We start from the raw sequence: 15,910 nt of genomic DNA, 5'->3' as shown, positions 1-15,910 counted from the left end.
CCAGCAGCAAAAAACTCATAAAAATTAGACTTTTCATCCTTGCTTTCAGTCAGCAGGCTCAGTTAGTTGACAGTGTTAGTGGAAGTCAAGCAAATCACTATTCCAGACTGGGAAAAAAGAATCCTCAGTAAACCAGGTGGTTTTGGAAAGGGGCTCCCAGACTAGGGAGAAAACCATGACAAAATTAACATTTAAAGCATGCTAAAATATGCAATATCTTACTAATCAAAAAGTATTTTGGATGATTAGCTTTTCAGGGCAAGGACAGTCTCTTACTATACATCTGTACAGCACCCAGCACAGTGCGGTGCTGATACTGATTGGAACCTTTGGGTGATACCATAATACAAATAGGTAGGATACAGACCACGGACACTAGGTACTGATTCTAGCAGTAGTAGCAAAAAAAGTTAGCAGGTTACAGCACAGTTAGGGATCAAACAAATCATATACAGAATCAATATCCAGTGACCATGGTATGTATCCTATCTATTATGTATTAGGTACAAACACCGAGCAAGGAGAGTTTCAGCTCAAATGCCCTACCATTTCCAGTGAAACATTAATCAATCACATTCATTTCCCAGCAAGTATGCTCTAAGGTAGTGGTTCTCAAAGCCGGTCCGCCGCTTGTTCAGGGAAAGCCCCCTGGCGGGCCGGGCTGGTTTGTTTACCTGCCGCGTCTGCAGGTTCGGCTGATGGCGGCTCCCACTGGCCGCGGTTCGCCGCTCCAGACCAATGGGGGCTGCGGGAAGTGGCGCGGGCCGAGGGATGTGCCGGCAGACCGGCTTTGAGAACCACTGCTCTACGGCACAAGCAATGTCTCCTGCGGATAAATAAGTTTAAAGCCATGGTAATTTAAGTTCAGCCCCAGTGATAGGCTGTCAGTCACCTTAACCTTTAATGAACTACAAACAGTGCTACTACAGTTTTCAGCTTTGGGTTATGGGTAATTAGGTCCTTAGGAGTTCTTATGTCTATTACCTCCCCCTAAAGTCACACAAAATATGAGCCTTCTCTTGACAAAAAGGGAGCCACTATGTAAACTAATTTAAAACCAGAGAAAGGTGCTATCTTTGATAGAGTTCAAGTATGAAGCCAACTACTCTTGTAAGGATGTACATTTCAACATTACTATTTATTGCTATTCGATTAATTTCTGTCATAAAATTAAGGTCACAGATACCGCTCCAGGCATTGAAGCAGTCTGCCTATCTCAGGTGGGATCTTTATTCTATTGATACATCTGCCTTAGAATGAAATTGTAATTAATGCTAATACTATAATTACTGCCTATATATAAACAGAACATCATGCGCTAATTTTTGGCTAAATATCAGGGAAAGCGTAGACAGCAAGACATATTAGACTGTGGAATAGTCCAAGGAAAGTAGTTGCACTTTTGTCATTTGGAGCATTTAAAAATAAAGTAATAGGTTAACAATTCAAACCCTGTGAAGTCTGGTAGCAATTGACAACCGCCTCCATAGAACAGTAAGATGTAAGCAGTGACCACCACCCAAAAATTCACACACACAAGTGGTACCATTTACCACCATTCTTGGAAGTCTCAAGGGAGAACCCATGGACTACTTTCTCACTTCTCAGGTGGCCCCTCCAAAACAAGGTTTAGTCTCATCATTGGAGCAAACTTTCAACCATTACTGCTGTACCCATTCTGTAATTTAACAACCTCAGTCTCCACTACTATTAATTTTTGAGAGGTTTTGTATTTACTAAAATGGCTTCAAGCTCTTAAAGAAATCTAATTCTCTATCTGGCTAATTATACTAGTTTATATTAAATCAAATTAGACTTGGAAATCAGTTTTGTGTATTTGAAAAATACTGTCCTAATTAGAGTATTTTTTCATCTTTGACAAAGCATGATGAAACAAGTAGTAATGAAGTGGTTGGTATTCCTTATATCTTTAACAATAAACTCTAATTCCAAGATCTTGTCCCTAACACATGGATTTATTAGGGTCCTCATCCTTCAAAAGCTATACTTGATAAAAATTATAAAAATTTTATCAACATTGTACAAACATGAAATCCTATAGTGCATCAGTTCTGCATGTGATTTGTTCTGAGCTATATTCTTATAAGCGTTACTTTAATAAAGAACATGAAAACCAGAATATATTTAACAGCACAGCATGTTCTTTCATTATCACATTTATTCTCCTGTGAATAAAAAGTATACCGTTACAACACTTATCTGGACATATGAAGGCTTTCTATTAATAGCACCACATATATTCTGAGCAATAGCCTTGGTTAAATCAGAAGGCTAATTTTTCAAATGGAGGAAGTTTAACAGGCAGAGATGAATCTTTGCTTTGCTCAGTCAGCACTTTTAAATGTACCAAGTAAATCGATGTAGAATAGAAGAAAAGTGCAAGACAGACTTTTCTCAACCTTACCCCCATCAATCCACTAACTGAAATAGCTTTGCAAGCACATGTTGGAACAGATACCACTAGACAGAGACTACATCACTTGCAAACATTTTTCCACATGGATTAGGTAAACTAAGACACTATTAATACAATGCAGCTTCCTGGCTGCTCTAAACAGGATTAATCAATCAGTTTACATGGCAGTGTGAAAACATCTTAAATAGAGTCCCACGCTGGGTTCACTAAAACACCCAGGTTTGGGGATAGGCTCTCAGCATCCACAGTCTACTTGGATGGAGCCATAGTTCCATTCACACAAACTAAACTGTCAATTTTTCTGTAATATAAAGAAGGCTAAAGAGTTACCCAACTTACTACATAAAGATATGCTGGAGCAGTCTAGAATGACAGATGCTAGCAAGAGGTAGAACTAAAACAACTGTTGGGGTCACCACCATTTCTTCTTTGATTATGGAACACAACATGACCAATATAATGCACTAAGTGTAGCTCTCCAGTTCTGGAGATCAAACGCATACAAAATAAGCCACACACCATTTGAGAAAAGACCGAACGTTGGAATCTTTTCAAGCTCCTTGCTCCACTGGTGAAGATGCTATTTTACATAGTAGCTCTAGTCTATGGCAAGAGAAAAACTTGCTTTAAAACAGAATTCAAATGATTTAACAAAGCCTACAAGTGGACTGATAATAAATAAAGATCAGTCTGGGTAACTTACCCGCTCCGCTGCTGAGGCCTCCTCACCAGCTACACAAACAGAAGTCATCTCCAGCACAGACAGGTTAGTAGGAGCATCAGTGGTGGAGGAAGACCTGGGCCGGCCTGAATGAATATCTTGGGAAGATTTCCTGTTGATCTGTGGGCTTCCCTTTGGGGCATCCGATTTGCCCCGCCTGCTATGCAGGCTTGTCCCTCTCTTCATCTTAGGTGGCACTCTGATCTGCTGAAGCACTCGATTCAGAGCTGTGGGGTGGGTGGAGACATCATCAATTTCAGTACAGGCGCTTTGGCTTTCCAAATCCATTTCGGGCTCCATATCAGCCTGAGTTTGTTGCACATCATGTGGAGACACCGAGGACCTCCTGCGCTGGTGCTGGAAAAGTTGCTTCAAGCCTTGGCCAATCACATTAATGTTCTCCAAAGCATTATGAGTAATTTTGGACAACTTTTGCTCAGATTCGTGTTGCTTTTTGGTATCTTGATCTTGGGATTTGCCTCCAGGATCAGGGTCATCATAGATCTGTTCACTGCCAGAAGGCTCCATTAGATGACACCCAACACGTTTATTTGACAACTCATAAATACAGATGTCCCCTGTCTTTATATATTTTTTTTAAATGCCAAGATTGTCAGCCAATTAGGTGTGCAATTGCTTCAAGAGCGACTACACATGCAGCTGTGCCACGGAGGTCTCATGCTTATCTAATGTTAAACAAAAGAGCCAATATTACACATCCATGCAGAAACTAGCAGGTTAAAAAAATCAATACAGAAAACATGCTGTTAAAGTCTCTCTCTCTCTCTCATTCAAGCATCCTTCAGCCATTATATTAGAAACATTTATGCTGTATGCAGAACACAGAGGCTATGAAAGGACTGCTCATTCTTTATCAATGAGAAAATGTCCAAGACAGGAGGTGGAGCTGGGGAAGTGAGAAAAAAGTTAAAAATGCTGCTCATGAAAAACAGGGAGTGCATGCAAGAGAGCCCAGAACAGTACCTGATAGAACTTGAGCCACTGGGATTCATAGTTACATCAGTTATGCCATAATAGGTTAATCCCCACTGCAAGATTAATTGCTTTCCTTATCAATGATCTGATCTTCAAATGTAGTAGCTGTTCTATCTAACACCTATCATATTTTAGATATACTGGAAAACATAGTAATGAGTCCACAGCTCATTACCAACCACAGCTGTTTATTTCCAATCAAATACTGTGGAATGGCTCATTACTACTAGTATCCATCAAGGCTACTGGTAACTGGATGCTAAAGCTTGCCTTCAAGTGGGGACAGGGAAACTACTTAGGTGTAACTGGTATAATTTTGTCTATAAAAGTATCTGAGCAAACAAAATATGCCTTTCTAAAAGCAGATTACTAAGTGACTAGACAGGCAGAGGCAGCAGCACAGACGTTTCTAGCTCAGTCATTTGAGAAGAGAAAGTGTTCAGCTTCTCCCAGCAAGTCTCAACCCCGCCTCCTCCCTTGCTTCAGATGGGAGTTGCCCACACAACACTGACTGCAGTTGAGTGCTAAGATGGTAGCACACTGCAGGAGGAGTGCAGCAAGGGGATGAGGAAGGGAGCACAAAGGATCTTTTAATATTAAAGCAGAATATTTAATGGGGGCTGGAGTAAGTGTGGGAAGGGTCACATTATTGCCATGGTTAATGAGATCACATGCACAGAAATTGGAGGTTGTTTTCTTGCGGGAGAAGATTTTGATTGTGCTTGTATAAATATATACACCAAATCACAGAAGTCCGCTCTCAATCTTGGCAGGAGACAGCATGAAAAAACCATGATCTTATTAAAAATGCAACATATGTTTAGGATTTATTAGAACATTCATTTTAATCTTAACATAGCTGTATTGAGAAGGGATTATGATCCAAGATCTCCCTCAGTTTTATGCACCTTAGACATAACACAATGGGTTAAACTGACATTCCAAGGTAGAATTATAGCAGGCAGCACAGCAAGACCAACCAAATGAGCTGCATCAAGCTCCTCCTCTTGGATGCCTTAGCAGATAGAGGCAAAGTGAATTACAATATTTAATAGGAAACAAATACTTTCTTGTGTTGTACTTTTCCTCTGAAGATTTCAAAGCACATTGCAAGCATAAGCCTCAAAAACCTTGGGGGTAAGTTTATAACCCCATTTTACACAGAATGGTAGACTGAGGCACAGAAAGGTTAATGACTTGACCAAATTCATACAGTAATTCAGTGGCAGAGCTAGTAATTAAATCTAGGAGCCCCAACTCCCAATGGCTTAGTTTTAACTGCTTAACACAACCTTTCTCAAGTGACCTGTGTCTTTATGACTAAGGCTGCGATTATGTCACGGAGGTCGCGCAAGTCACAGAATCCATGACTTCCAGTGACATTGGGGGCCCCCACAGCCAACCAGCCGCCATGTAGTGTGAAAAACCGCTATCTGACTGAATTTGCTACATAGGGTGTACTGAGCATGCTCACAAGAACTCAGCATGCTCAGTAACCTCTGCTGACGCCAGCAGCGGGCGACCCCTGCAGCAGCCCAGCCTCCGCGGGGGAACCCTCCTGCAGCTGCTCCAGTCCAAATCTAGGTCTCCATTCAGGCTGAATTTTGGAAGAAAAGACAAAACTAGGAAACATTTTCCATTTCGTTCAACAGGCAAAATGGTTCAGTGAACAAATCTCAGTGGTTAACAAGAGAGCCCCCAAAACTGTTTGGCACTAAACGTATAACTTGACATATGATCCATACCTCCATATTTACTTTAAGAATTCCCAAAATTCATTATTCAGGCAGTCCTTGTTGAACTGCAATTAAGAACAAAGATGGCCAACTTATTCACTAAATAATACATGTATCGTCTCCTGCCATAGCACGTTTAATAGCTTACTGCTGGTAGCTTTGTTGATCAGTTAAAACACCCGTAACTAGAGGTGCATTAATTATTTGGTGAAAATCACTTCTGACTAATGTAGCCCTTTTTCGGTTTACAAACTAACCACAAATAGATGTGGTTTTAACCTTTTTATATTTGAAAATAGTTTGATGAATAAAGCTTGTTTGCACACAGTCTGTTTGCAAACTGGTCACTAAGTATTCTCTATGTGCATTTATGACTGGACTACTAAAATGCCTTGACTTGTTCCTGGTTCCTTATAGTGGCAAACATAAGGAAGTCCCTTTTTCTGTTTGCAAGTTATCTGCCTAACTTTGTATTTTTGTTTAATGAACCTACTGTTGGGCAAAAAGTCCTTTTAAAAATGGTTAAGACATGCATTTCCAGCGTGAATAGTGTTCTTACAACCATTTACTTGTGACTAGCCTTCACGTTCCAGGAACAAATAAAAACTTGCTCTCCCAAACACTCACAAATGAAAGAGACTGTGAATACCAGCACGGTTAATCACTGCATTTTATTTGACTGAACAGTCACAAGTGGTGTTTGCTGTGATCACCCATTTCTATCCATAACACTTAAGACATAATCTACAATATAGATGTTATCTAAAGTACGTCAAATTTTTCACGTAACAACCTTCACATTGTCCCTTTGGGAGGAAATTAAGTACAAACCCTTTCAGTATCTCTCTCAAAAGTCTGCAAATCTGGTTAATTTGAGAAGAAAGGTAGCAACACATCAAATTAATTTTGTAATAAATCCATATACGCTGTCAAAGACTTGACTGAGCACTTTACAACACCTTTCTTATTACATCTCAAAATGCATTCAAGTATTCATTCAATTGGACAGTTATTTCATAATAGCTTTGGGAAGTAAAGCTGCTCAAATTGAGCAGTTGGCAAAAATAGCTCAGAAGTGTAAAAAAACATTTAGCACTTGCCTCCATCACTTGTTCTTACGCATGGCTGACTGGTAGGAGCCCCTCCATTGAACAGAAGCTGCAAAAGAAATTGGACATGAGGTCTAGCTCCTAGACAGAAGAGAGAAATGTATACACGTGGAAAGTGATATAAAATGAGCATGTTCTAAAACTAAATTTAAAAGATAGATTAAGTGCACCAGGAATAGGTTGAGCTTTCTAAAACTGTTTCAAAGTAGCCCAAGAGAGATAACTAGAACTGAAGTTTAAACTAAGTCTTACAAGATTAATTGTGAAGTTCATGTGAAGGACTGCTCTCTATTTCTCAGAGTTTATGGTCTTTGGTATGTGTACACAGCATAGCTGGATTTCAGGCTGGAGTCTGCAAGAACAGACTGGTCTGCAGCCATTTTTCTTTCCCTTCTATTTATTTTTAAAATGTCCTGGATACAGGTTAACCAGCTTTGCTCTGTGTTTATTTTGGGCTCACCTGCCATTAAATGAGAACTGTAGGCACCTTTGAAATAAGACCACTTTTCAGCTCATTTATCAATGAAGCTTGTGCGCCTGTCATCTTGGCTGAACTGATATTTTGTTAAGTCCAATGGCAATGCTTTGCCATGAATCACTACAGATATCTTCAAGTCCAGTACAGCAACTATGTTCTCCTCCCCGCATCCCCCACGCCTTTTCTGGTGATGGAAGCATACAAACTGACAAAAGACTAAAGCGGCAGTGCTTCAACGTGCCTGTGTAGTCATGGCACCAGCGCTGGGAGAGAGCTCTCCCAGTGCTGTAAAAAAACCACTCCATGAGGAGAGTAGCTATCAGCGTGGTTCCCAGCACTGGTGCACTGTCTACACTGCCACGTCACATCGTAGAATCCACTTTTCACAGCTCCTAAAGACTGATTTGGAGATTTATATCATGACAGTTGCTTGCCTTTTCCCCTTCTTGACTCTGGTAAGGATAAGTGATATTTCCTAGTTTCCATTAAAAAACCATTTTCTCATGCATTAATTTTCCATGAACAAAAACTTTCACAGGGACTGGTTTAATAAAAAGCTTCAGCTTGTAGGTGGTTTCTTTCATGAGTAGTCATCAAAACCTCAGCCTACTTTTTATTTTTTTGGGGGGGGAGGGGGCGTACAAATGGAGATGCCCTGTCCCAGTTTAATCTGAGCGGCATACAGACAGATGCATATCAGAGGCAATTTTTTCTTTCTGTAACAGATCAAATATTACTGGTGATGATTGTTCCAAAACACAACATGTTGCTGCAGAGAGGAAGAGTTACATTCCATTCTCTCCATTCTTGGCTCACTTTGCTTTTAAAAGAGTGTTCAGTGACACCACTACATCAAAAGTCAGATTTCTGAGATCTAAATTAGCAAAATATTTTGAAGAGATCAAAATTCTTAGTCCAACAAATTTTGATTTAGTTGTGTTAGATTGCTGCATTGAGGGCTAAGTTTTACTCCAATATATTTCTCTCCTCTCACAAATATAAACACTTGAAAGCAAAAGCTGAAAAACAGCTTAAGGTGGTTCCAAATAACTCAATAGCTTAAGAGCAAGACCACTATAGAACTACAGGATAAAGAGAGGAGAGGGAGAAGAGATAATTTCCTTTATTTGCAACATGAAAAAATAAAAAATTCTGCCTGATTTTTGCAGAATATTTTGAAGTAGTGTCACATATGTTACAACTGCTAGGTATTATTAGGGCCCTCAATAGTGTAATAGCCAAGCTCAATTAGCCAAGACACTTATTATTTCTGCTTCTAACATGCTATAAAATATTCACTCTAAATCAGCAGATACTACTGCAAACTGCTAGACATGGGTTGCAATTTTATGAAGTCACTTATCCATTCTCCTAGCTGGAGACAGTGCACTGTATTTCAGTTGCTTCCAGGGAGGAAAGGAGGATAAGAAAAAGCCCAGTCTATTTCCACAAAGCTGGCCCAAAAGGGATTCTGTACCAAAGCATAAAGCTTAACAAATGAGGCTGGAAAGGCAGTCTGAAGGCATAGGCACATATGGTAAAGTACAGTATTATAGGAACACTGGTAAACAACTTCAGTTGATAAGAGGGATTAAGACAAAAGGGTTCATTGTTAAGCAGAATCAAGCAGCAAGCAAATATAGGAGGCATAATCTTGGGTGTACACAAAACTGGTAATCCTTTCAGAGAGAGGATCTGGGAGAAACCAGAACAGGTGTAATGTTCTAAAGGGCTGTGGTTTGGAGAACACTCAGAGGAAGTTGGCAATGGGCATAACTGTGGGTGAGCTGACCTGTGTGAACAAATAAATAGTGAAATGACTACATACCTGGCAAAACAGGTGTATTTGGTCACAGTGCTACAACAGAACAACTTGAAGGCGGCCAGATTGAAGAGTTATATTAAATGGGGAAAGGGTAAGGGGGAGGATTCGAGCAGGGTGGGAGAAGGATTATAAAAATATTACTACCTATGTAAGAAGAATGTGGGACAGTTAACGGAAGAGGAGTAAAAGGGGGGGGAAATCAGTAAAAAATATATTGAACAGAGAGGACACACACAGTCTCTATGACACATGCCACCCCTCATGTTGATTCATGAAAGATAAGACCTGCTGAAAGTCTAGCGTTTAAATTACCAAAGTGAGACACAAAGGGGAAGCCGGGGTCCAAAAGCAATCTGGGTTGCACATAAACTTTTGTCACTACACCTGAGATTAGGTTACTGTGTATGAGAGAAACAAAGGGAGTGCTGCCAAAATGGATTAAGGATTAAATGAAAGGAACAGAGGCAGAAAGCTTTAGCAAACTCGAACCACTGCAGACGTGAGAGGTAACAAATTGGCTGCAGCATGAGCAATGTGCGCCCCACCTCCTTTTAGGTACCACGTAAGTGGGTAAAAATCTCAGGAGTGGCTAAATTTGATGAAACGGAAAGAAGGGGAGGCCAGTATGCACCAAGGAATCAAGAGAACTAATTCACAGTGGCTTGGGTAGAGAGCTCATACCATTTAACGCTCAGGTGCCACCCCCTAAGTAGGGGTCCCAGAGCAGTCCCTCCCATTCTGCTCCTAGCTCCAAGCTTTCTCCCCCTGCACCCAGCCCCACACACTTCCTTGACCCCCACCCCTTGCCTCTGCACCCAGACCTACACTCTTTCCCGCCCTGCACTCATAACCAGACACTCCCTTCCTGTTGCCCACAACCAGCTCCACATTTCCCCCCACCCCAAAGCTCTGAGCTCTCCCCTCTGCACCCAATGCCATGATCTCTGCACCCCAAGCCCAGCCCAAGCTCTTACCCAGAGAGGTGGTCCGTGAGCCTGAAGAGCACCATCCCTACTAGGGATCAGGTAGTTCTGGAAGTACCAAACCCCACCCTCTTCCTGCTTCCCCAGAAGAACCAAAAGCCCAGATTCAATTCTGCGACCCTCCTGGGGACCTGAGGTTCCTAGTCCCGCCTTGCTCCAGTTCTTCCCTGGGAGCTGGTGTTGCCTGGTGCCCATGCAGGGGCCAAGCAGGTGCATGGGGTTGCAACATTACTCAAAATTTGGTCCAGCCGCTCCTCCATTTTGAGGGGGGGGGGGCAGCCGGTCCAAATATGACTAAGGGGCATTGCGACTTGGCACATGACGTCTCAGCGCCACTCAAATTTGGCCTGGCTGCCCCTCTGTCAGGATGGAGGAGCAACTGGGCTAAATTTCCAGCTCCAGTCAGGGGCTGGGAGGGCTGGGCCCCTCCCTCCCTCATTGTATACCTGATTCAATGCAACAAGATGCAAGACAGTGAAAGCAGAAACCACAGCTTAAATGGGAACAGAGAAGAGAAAGCAGAGCAAAGGGATCTAAAGCCAAATAAAAAAATTTCAGACCACCTGCACATTGTGAATGTAAAAAATATTGGAATACATGAAGAAATTAGCATTTAGTATGCCAGACTATTTTCCCATAATCTTCACCATAAATTGTTAAATTCTCCTAACTTATTCTTGAAATTATCCAAAATAGTAAGAAGAAAATCAGGTAAGTGTTGCATATGAATTCGTAGAGACCCTTTTCTCTTGCCACAAAAGAACTGTGTTACCGGCTACGTCTATACTGTACTACTGTGGTACGTCGACCTAAGTTATGCAACTCCAGCTATGTGAATAACGTAGCTGGAGTTGATGTAGCTTAGGTCAACTTACTGCGGTGTCTACACTGCGCTGGGTTGACGGGAGACGCTCTCCCGTCGACTTACTTTACTCCTCTCGTTCTGGGTGGAGTACCGAGGTCAAACGGAGAGCGCTCTGCCATCGATTTAGCGGGTCTTCACTAGACCCACTAAAATCAATCCCCGGTCCATTGACTGCCAGAGTGTCAATCCGGCAACAGTGTAGACAGCCACAGATTTGGCAGGAACACTGCCTAGTGATTAGAGTAAGGGACAGAAGACTGACTGAACCAATGATGCCAGAGTCTTCCAAAGAGACCTGGGGTAAGTCAACCTCTGTACCTCAGGGTTTCCCATCTGTAAAATGAGAAAAGTCAACTGTCTCCAAATAAAGGGAGGAGTGTTAAGGTTAAAGTTGTAGAGATACTTGAATAAAATATTCTGTAACCAACGAATACTACTTATTTCCATTTAACCCAATATAAATATACACACAAAAACTCATTCACTATGTTAATTATTCATATTTATGATGAGAGGGTACTGAATTTTATAAGTTAGCAAGTAAACAAGTATAAAAAACCAAGGTAATCACAAAATATACTTTGTTAATTCAATATGTATTTTAAGTTACATTAGAATATTTATAGTATACAAGTAGTCTAGTTTATTGTGTGAAAGTATTGATGTCACAGGAATAGAAAGTCTTACTACAGAACCGTGCTATTGATCTAGCTGGGAGAGATTGCCATTTGTGTATATAAATTAGCAAAGTGCATAATAATCAGGTTTTACTGAAGTCAGAAATAAAGTTACGTTAAGTTTCAATTATGTGCTTAGCCCTGTAAAAACATAATGCAGACAATCCATGTTCTGGAACACTCACAATCCTATGTTATATTCATGTGACTAGATTTCAAAATCTTCTGAGACCTGTCCCTAATTTTCTTTGGACAAATCTGCTGAATGCTTATAGTTTTGGTAGGGCAATTCTTTAAGTCATTTGGAAGGGTATTAACCATCTTCATGCCTTCAGCCTTCTGGGAGGGCGGAGAAGAAGCCACCTCTCCTTAACCCTCCACCACCCCCATTAACAGATGGTATTTAGAAAGGCTCACCTGCAGAACATTTTATGCTTTGATACACAGGAAATGTATTCATCAGCTCTATTCTTGTAACCATTAATTCTTCACATGCTTCTACTTTATATGGGGCAGCATGTTCAGAGACTCATCAAAAAGTGCCTCAGTCTAGCTAATTTTTCACCACCACCCTTACCCAATCCAAACACCTGCATAAGTATTTTCTGGCTATAACTTTAGTTTAAATAATAGTGCTGACCAATACATGCCACCTAAATAGCCATAAGGCCTAATAAGCTCAAAACTCAGGGCAAATACATGAGAAGAGAAAGATACATATAACAAACTACTCAAGTAAAAGAGTACTAGCTACTATGCAATCGCTTTTGCTATAATAGTTCAGGAGTGAAAGAAACCTTACTGCTTGTACTATTTCAGAAATGTTTCAGAAACTATTTCATGCTGACGTTCTAGAATAAAAGGATCTTTGTCCATACATAGCAAAACCTCAAAACCACGGTTTCCCACACAAAAGTATCTTTGATTATGCTGCTGGTATAGAGGACAGCAATTCTATCATTAGGTTAGATGCGTACAGTACACCTTAAACACAAATATCATCATCGTAGATAGTTCTCCGATAACATCTGTTCAATGTGCAGCAGCCGTTAAAAAAGCTTACAGAATGTTAGGAACCACTAGGAAAGGGATAGATAATAAGACAGAAAATATGATGGCACTATATAAATCCATGGTATGTCCACACCTTGAATATTGCATGCAATTCCAGTCACCCCATTTGAAAATTGTGTGTGTTAGAATTGGAAAAAATACAGAGAAGAGCTGTGGAGCCTGCAGGTTCGGGGCATGAACAGGCTGGAAATCGCTTTCCCCCTGCCACTCCAGAGCTTAGCTGAGGGGCAGAGAGGCTTCCCCATGCCAGTGCTGTGTGGGGCTTTGGCACATGCAGGGCTTGGCTCCTCCTGGCCAGTGCCCTGGACCAGAGGGTCTTGGGCTTTCCTGGGGTACCAGCCCAGTCAGAGGCAGTGGGGGAAGGAAGGAGCCTGCTGGCCAGGCTGTTGGTGAGCTGAGAGCTCTGACCAGCGGCTGGTTCTCCGCACAGCACTGGGAGTGGGACGCACTCCGTTGGGGGAATACAGAGGAGCAATGGGGCTGGGGGGGGCAAAACATGGAGAGGGGCAGAATGTAAAGGGCCAATGCCAATGCGTGGCAACAGAGGCAACATGTAACCATCCACCACCAGAAACGGGGTGGGGCCCTGCTGACTGAGCCGGCACGCAGCAGGGGCTGTGCTGGCAGACCAGCGGGGAGAGTGGCTGGCCCCATACGCTGCATGTTCGCCTCACCACCAGCTTTGCACACTCCTCCCCCTATCGTTGGCCACTTGACCCTCCCACTCACCACTGGTGGGTGGGCAGCTGGCGAGCAGGGATCCGTCCAGCAACAGGACCTGCCAGTAGTTATGGGGGGGGAGAGGAGACAGAAAATATGGGACAATTTGCCTGTTTTTAAGAAAAAGTCAGGACACCTGTAGGAGGGCTTAAATATGGGACTGTCCCTTTAAAAACAGGACCTCTGGGCACCATAAATAGGTCTATAAAACCATGAGTGGGTGGAGAAAGTGTTATTTATCCCATCACATAACACAAGAACCAGGTGTCAACAAATGAAATTAATAGACAGATTTAAAACAAACATAAGGAAATATGTCTTCACGCAACACAGTCAATCTGCGGAAGCTGTTGCCAGGGGATGTTGAGAAGGTTAAACGTATAACTGGGTTCAAAAGAGAATTAGATAACTTCGTGGAGTATAGGTCCATCAGTGGGCATGCTCTGGGTGTTCTTAAATCTCTGACTGCCAGAAGCTAGGACTGGATGAGAGGGGATTGATCCCTTGATAAGTGCCCTGTTTTGTTCATTCCCTCTGAAGCATCTGGCACCGGTCATTGTCCGAAGGCAGCATACTGGACTAGATGGACTATTGGTCTGATCAAGTATGGCCATAAATACCAGTGATCAAAGTTGTTTTTCTGATCACTGATCCAATGTCGTGAAGATCTGACCGATCCTTAAAGTGTGTGCACTAAGGGTATCATTACATTTCAAGTTTGAGTTGTGATTCCCAGCTCAAAACAATGTACTTGCACTAAGCTCTCATTGGACTAGTGCACAAAAATTAGAATGTAGCCACCGCAGTGCAAGCTGCAGGATAGGCTAGTTGCCCTCAGTATATGCCCATCCAAGATGCAAGGCACATATTTGTAGTGACTAGCCTATCCTGCCACTTGAGCTGCAGCAGCTACACTCAATCACAGCTAGCAGGAGTATGTCTCCTCGAGCTGGGAATCACATCCCAGCTCAAAGCAAAGATATACCCTTATGTGTAGTGTTTTGTAACCTGTTTCAGTAGAAAAAGACACATTTTAAAGGCCTGAACATATTGTTTTATTTAACCATTTAATACCTACCTGATTTTAGAGGTCACTATCTAGAGCATAGCTAGAAAGAGAAACCAAGACTTCAGCCATTCTAGTAGTTATGCAAGGATACCAACTATAAATCACTAGCAATTAAAATAGTAATGATGAAAATCATATCAAAATCAAAGTGGGGCTGAGAGGGCGGAAGCAAGATTAAAGTCAAAAATATTATTTCAAGGTATATACTTGTTGACTAGTCAGTACTAATAAAAGATTTCAGGCATTCCAAGAGTATACAGCCTTTGCTTCTAGCACAAAGAGTCTACATGATATTGTATCTTGAGCAAGTTACTGGTTCCTTCAGTTGAGCAGTTTTTTGTTTTTTTAAAGGGCTGGCCCAGCCATAGTTTCCCTTAACCCCTGAAGAGTCAACATGGATCCCCTTACTAGCATCAAGAGCAGTACTGAAACTATAGTTACCTTCACTTTTTAGCACCACTGGGATTTTATGAAGATCCCTAAGTACAAATAAATTTAAGCTTCCACATTTTACGAGACATAAGATGTGAACAAGCCCTTGTTAATACTGTAAACCAGGGGTTGGCAACCTGAAGGAGTCCCAGGCTGGCAGCAGGCTGAGATCTCGGCTGGCAGGAGCCAGCGGCCAGAACCCCAGAGCGAGGGCGGGCTGAGACGCTCAGCACGCCGCCGCTCTGGGGTTCCCACTGCTGGCCCCTTGCCAGCCGGGGTCCCGCCACCGGCCCCACTCAGCGCCCGCTGCTGGCCTAGGCGAAGGAACCCCAAGCTGGCAGCGGGCTGAGACCCCGGCTGGCAGGAGCCGGCAGCCGGAACCCCAGAGCAAGGGCGGGCTGAGATGCTCAGCACACCGGCGCTCTGGGATTCCCGCTGCTGGCCCCTTGCCAGCCGGGGTCCCGCCACCGGCCCCACTCAGCGCCCGCTGCTGGCCTAGGCGAAGGAACCCCAGGCTGGCAGCGGGCTGAGACCCCGGCTGGCAGGAGCCGGCAGCCGGAACCCCAGAGCAAGGGCGGGCTGAGATGCTCAGCACACTGGCGCTCTGGGATTCCCGCTGCTGGCCCCTTGCCAGCCGGGGTCCCGCCGCCGGTCCCACTCACCTTGCTTCCGGTTGGAGTTCCAGCGCAGGCCCCCTGCCAGACAGGGTCCAGGCCTCCGGCCCTGCTCAGCCCTACCAACCGCCAGCTCCACTCACCTCAGCTGCCGATCTGGGGTTCCAGCCGGTT

At 43.0% G+C, this 15,910-nt stretch overlaps 1 protein-coding gene and 1 long non-coding RNA gene across 2 annotated transcripts in view; both read right to left on the bottom strand.

Annotated features, from left to right (window-relative positions):
* The window catches only part of TMCC1 (transmembrane and coiled-coil domain family 1), a 152,941-nt gene extending 149,105 nt beyond the window's left edge, over window positions 1-3,836 (bottom strand). Inside the window, exon 1 of the mRNA XM_065407871.1 lies at window positions 3,141-3,836. Within this exon, the coding sequence (XP_065263943.1) occupies window positions 3,141-3,686 (546 nt within the window). The 5' untranslated portion in view covers window positions 3,687-3,836. The remainder of the gene's footprint in view (window positions 1-3,140) is intronic.
* Window positions 3,837-6,922: 3,086 nt separating this feature from the next.
* LOC135880796 (uncharacterized) overlaps window positions 6,923-15,910 on the bottom strand; it is a 29,812-nt gene continuing 20,824 nt past the window's right edge. Inside the window, exon 3 of the long non-coding RNA XR_010561525.1 lies at window positions 6,923-7,048. This is a non-coding gene — a long non-coding RNA (uncharacterized LOC135880796). The remainder of the gene's footprint in view (window positions 7,049-15,910) is intronic.

The sequence above is a fragment of the Emys orbicularis genome, chromosome 7 (assembly GCF_028017835.1).
Source record: "Emys orbicularis isolate rEmyOrb1 chromosome 7, rEmyOrb1.hap1, whole genome shotgun sequence".
Classification (NCBI taxonomy): domain Eukaryota; kingdom Metazoa; phylum Chordata; order Testudines; family Emydidae; genus Emys; species Emys orbicularis.
The sequence above is the reverse complement of the archived record's forward strand: the minus strand, read 5'-3'. Positions and strand labels throughout refer to the sequence as shown.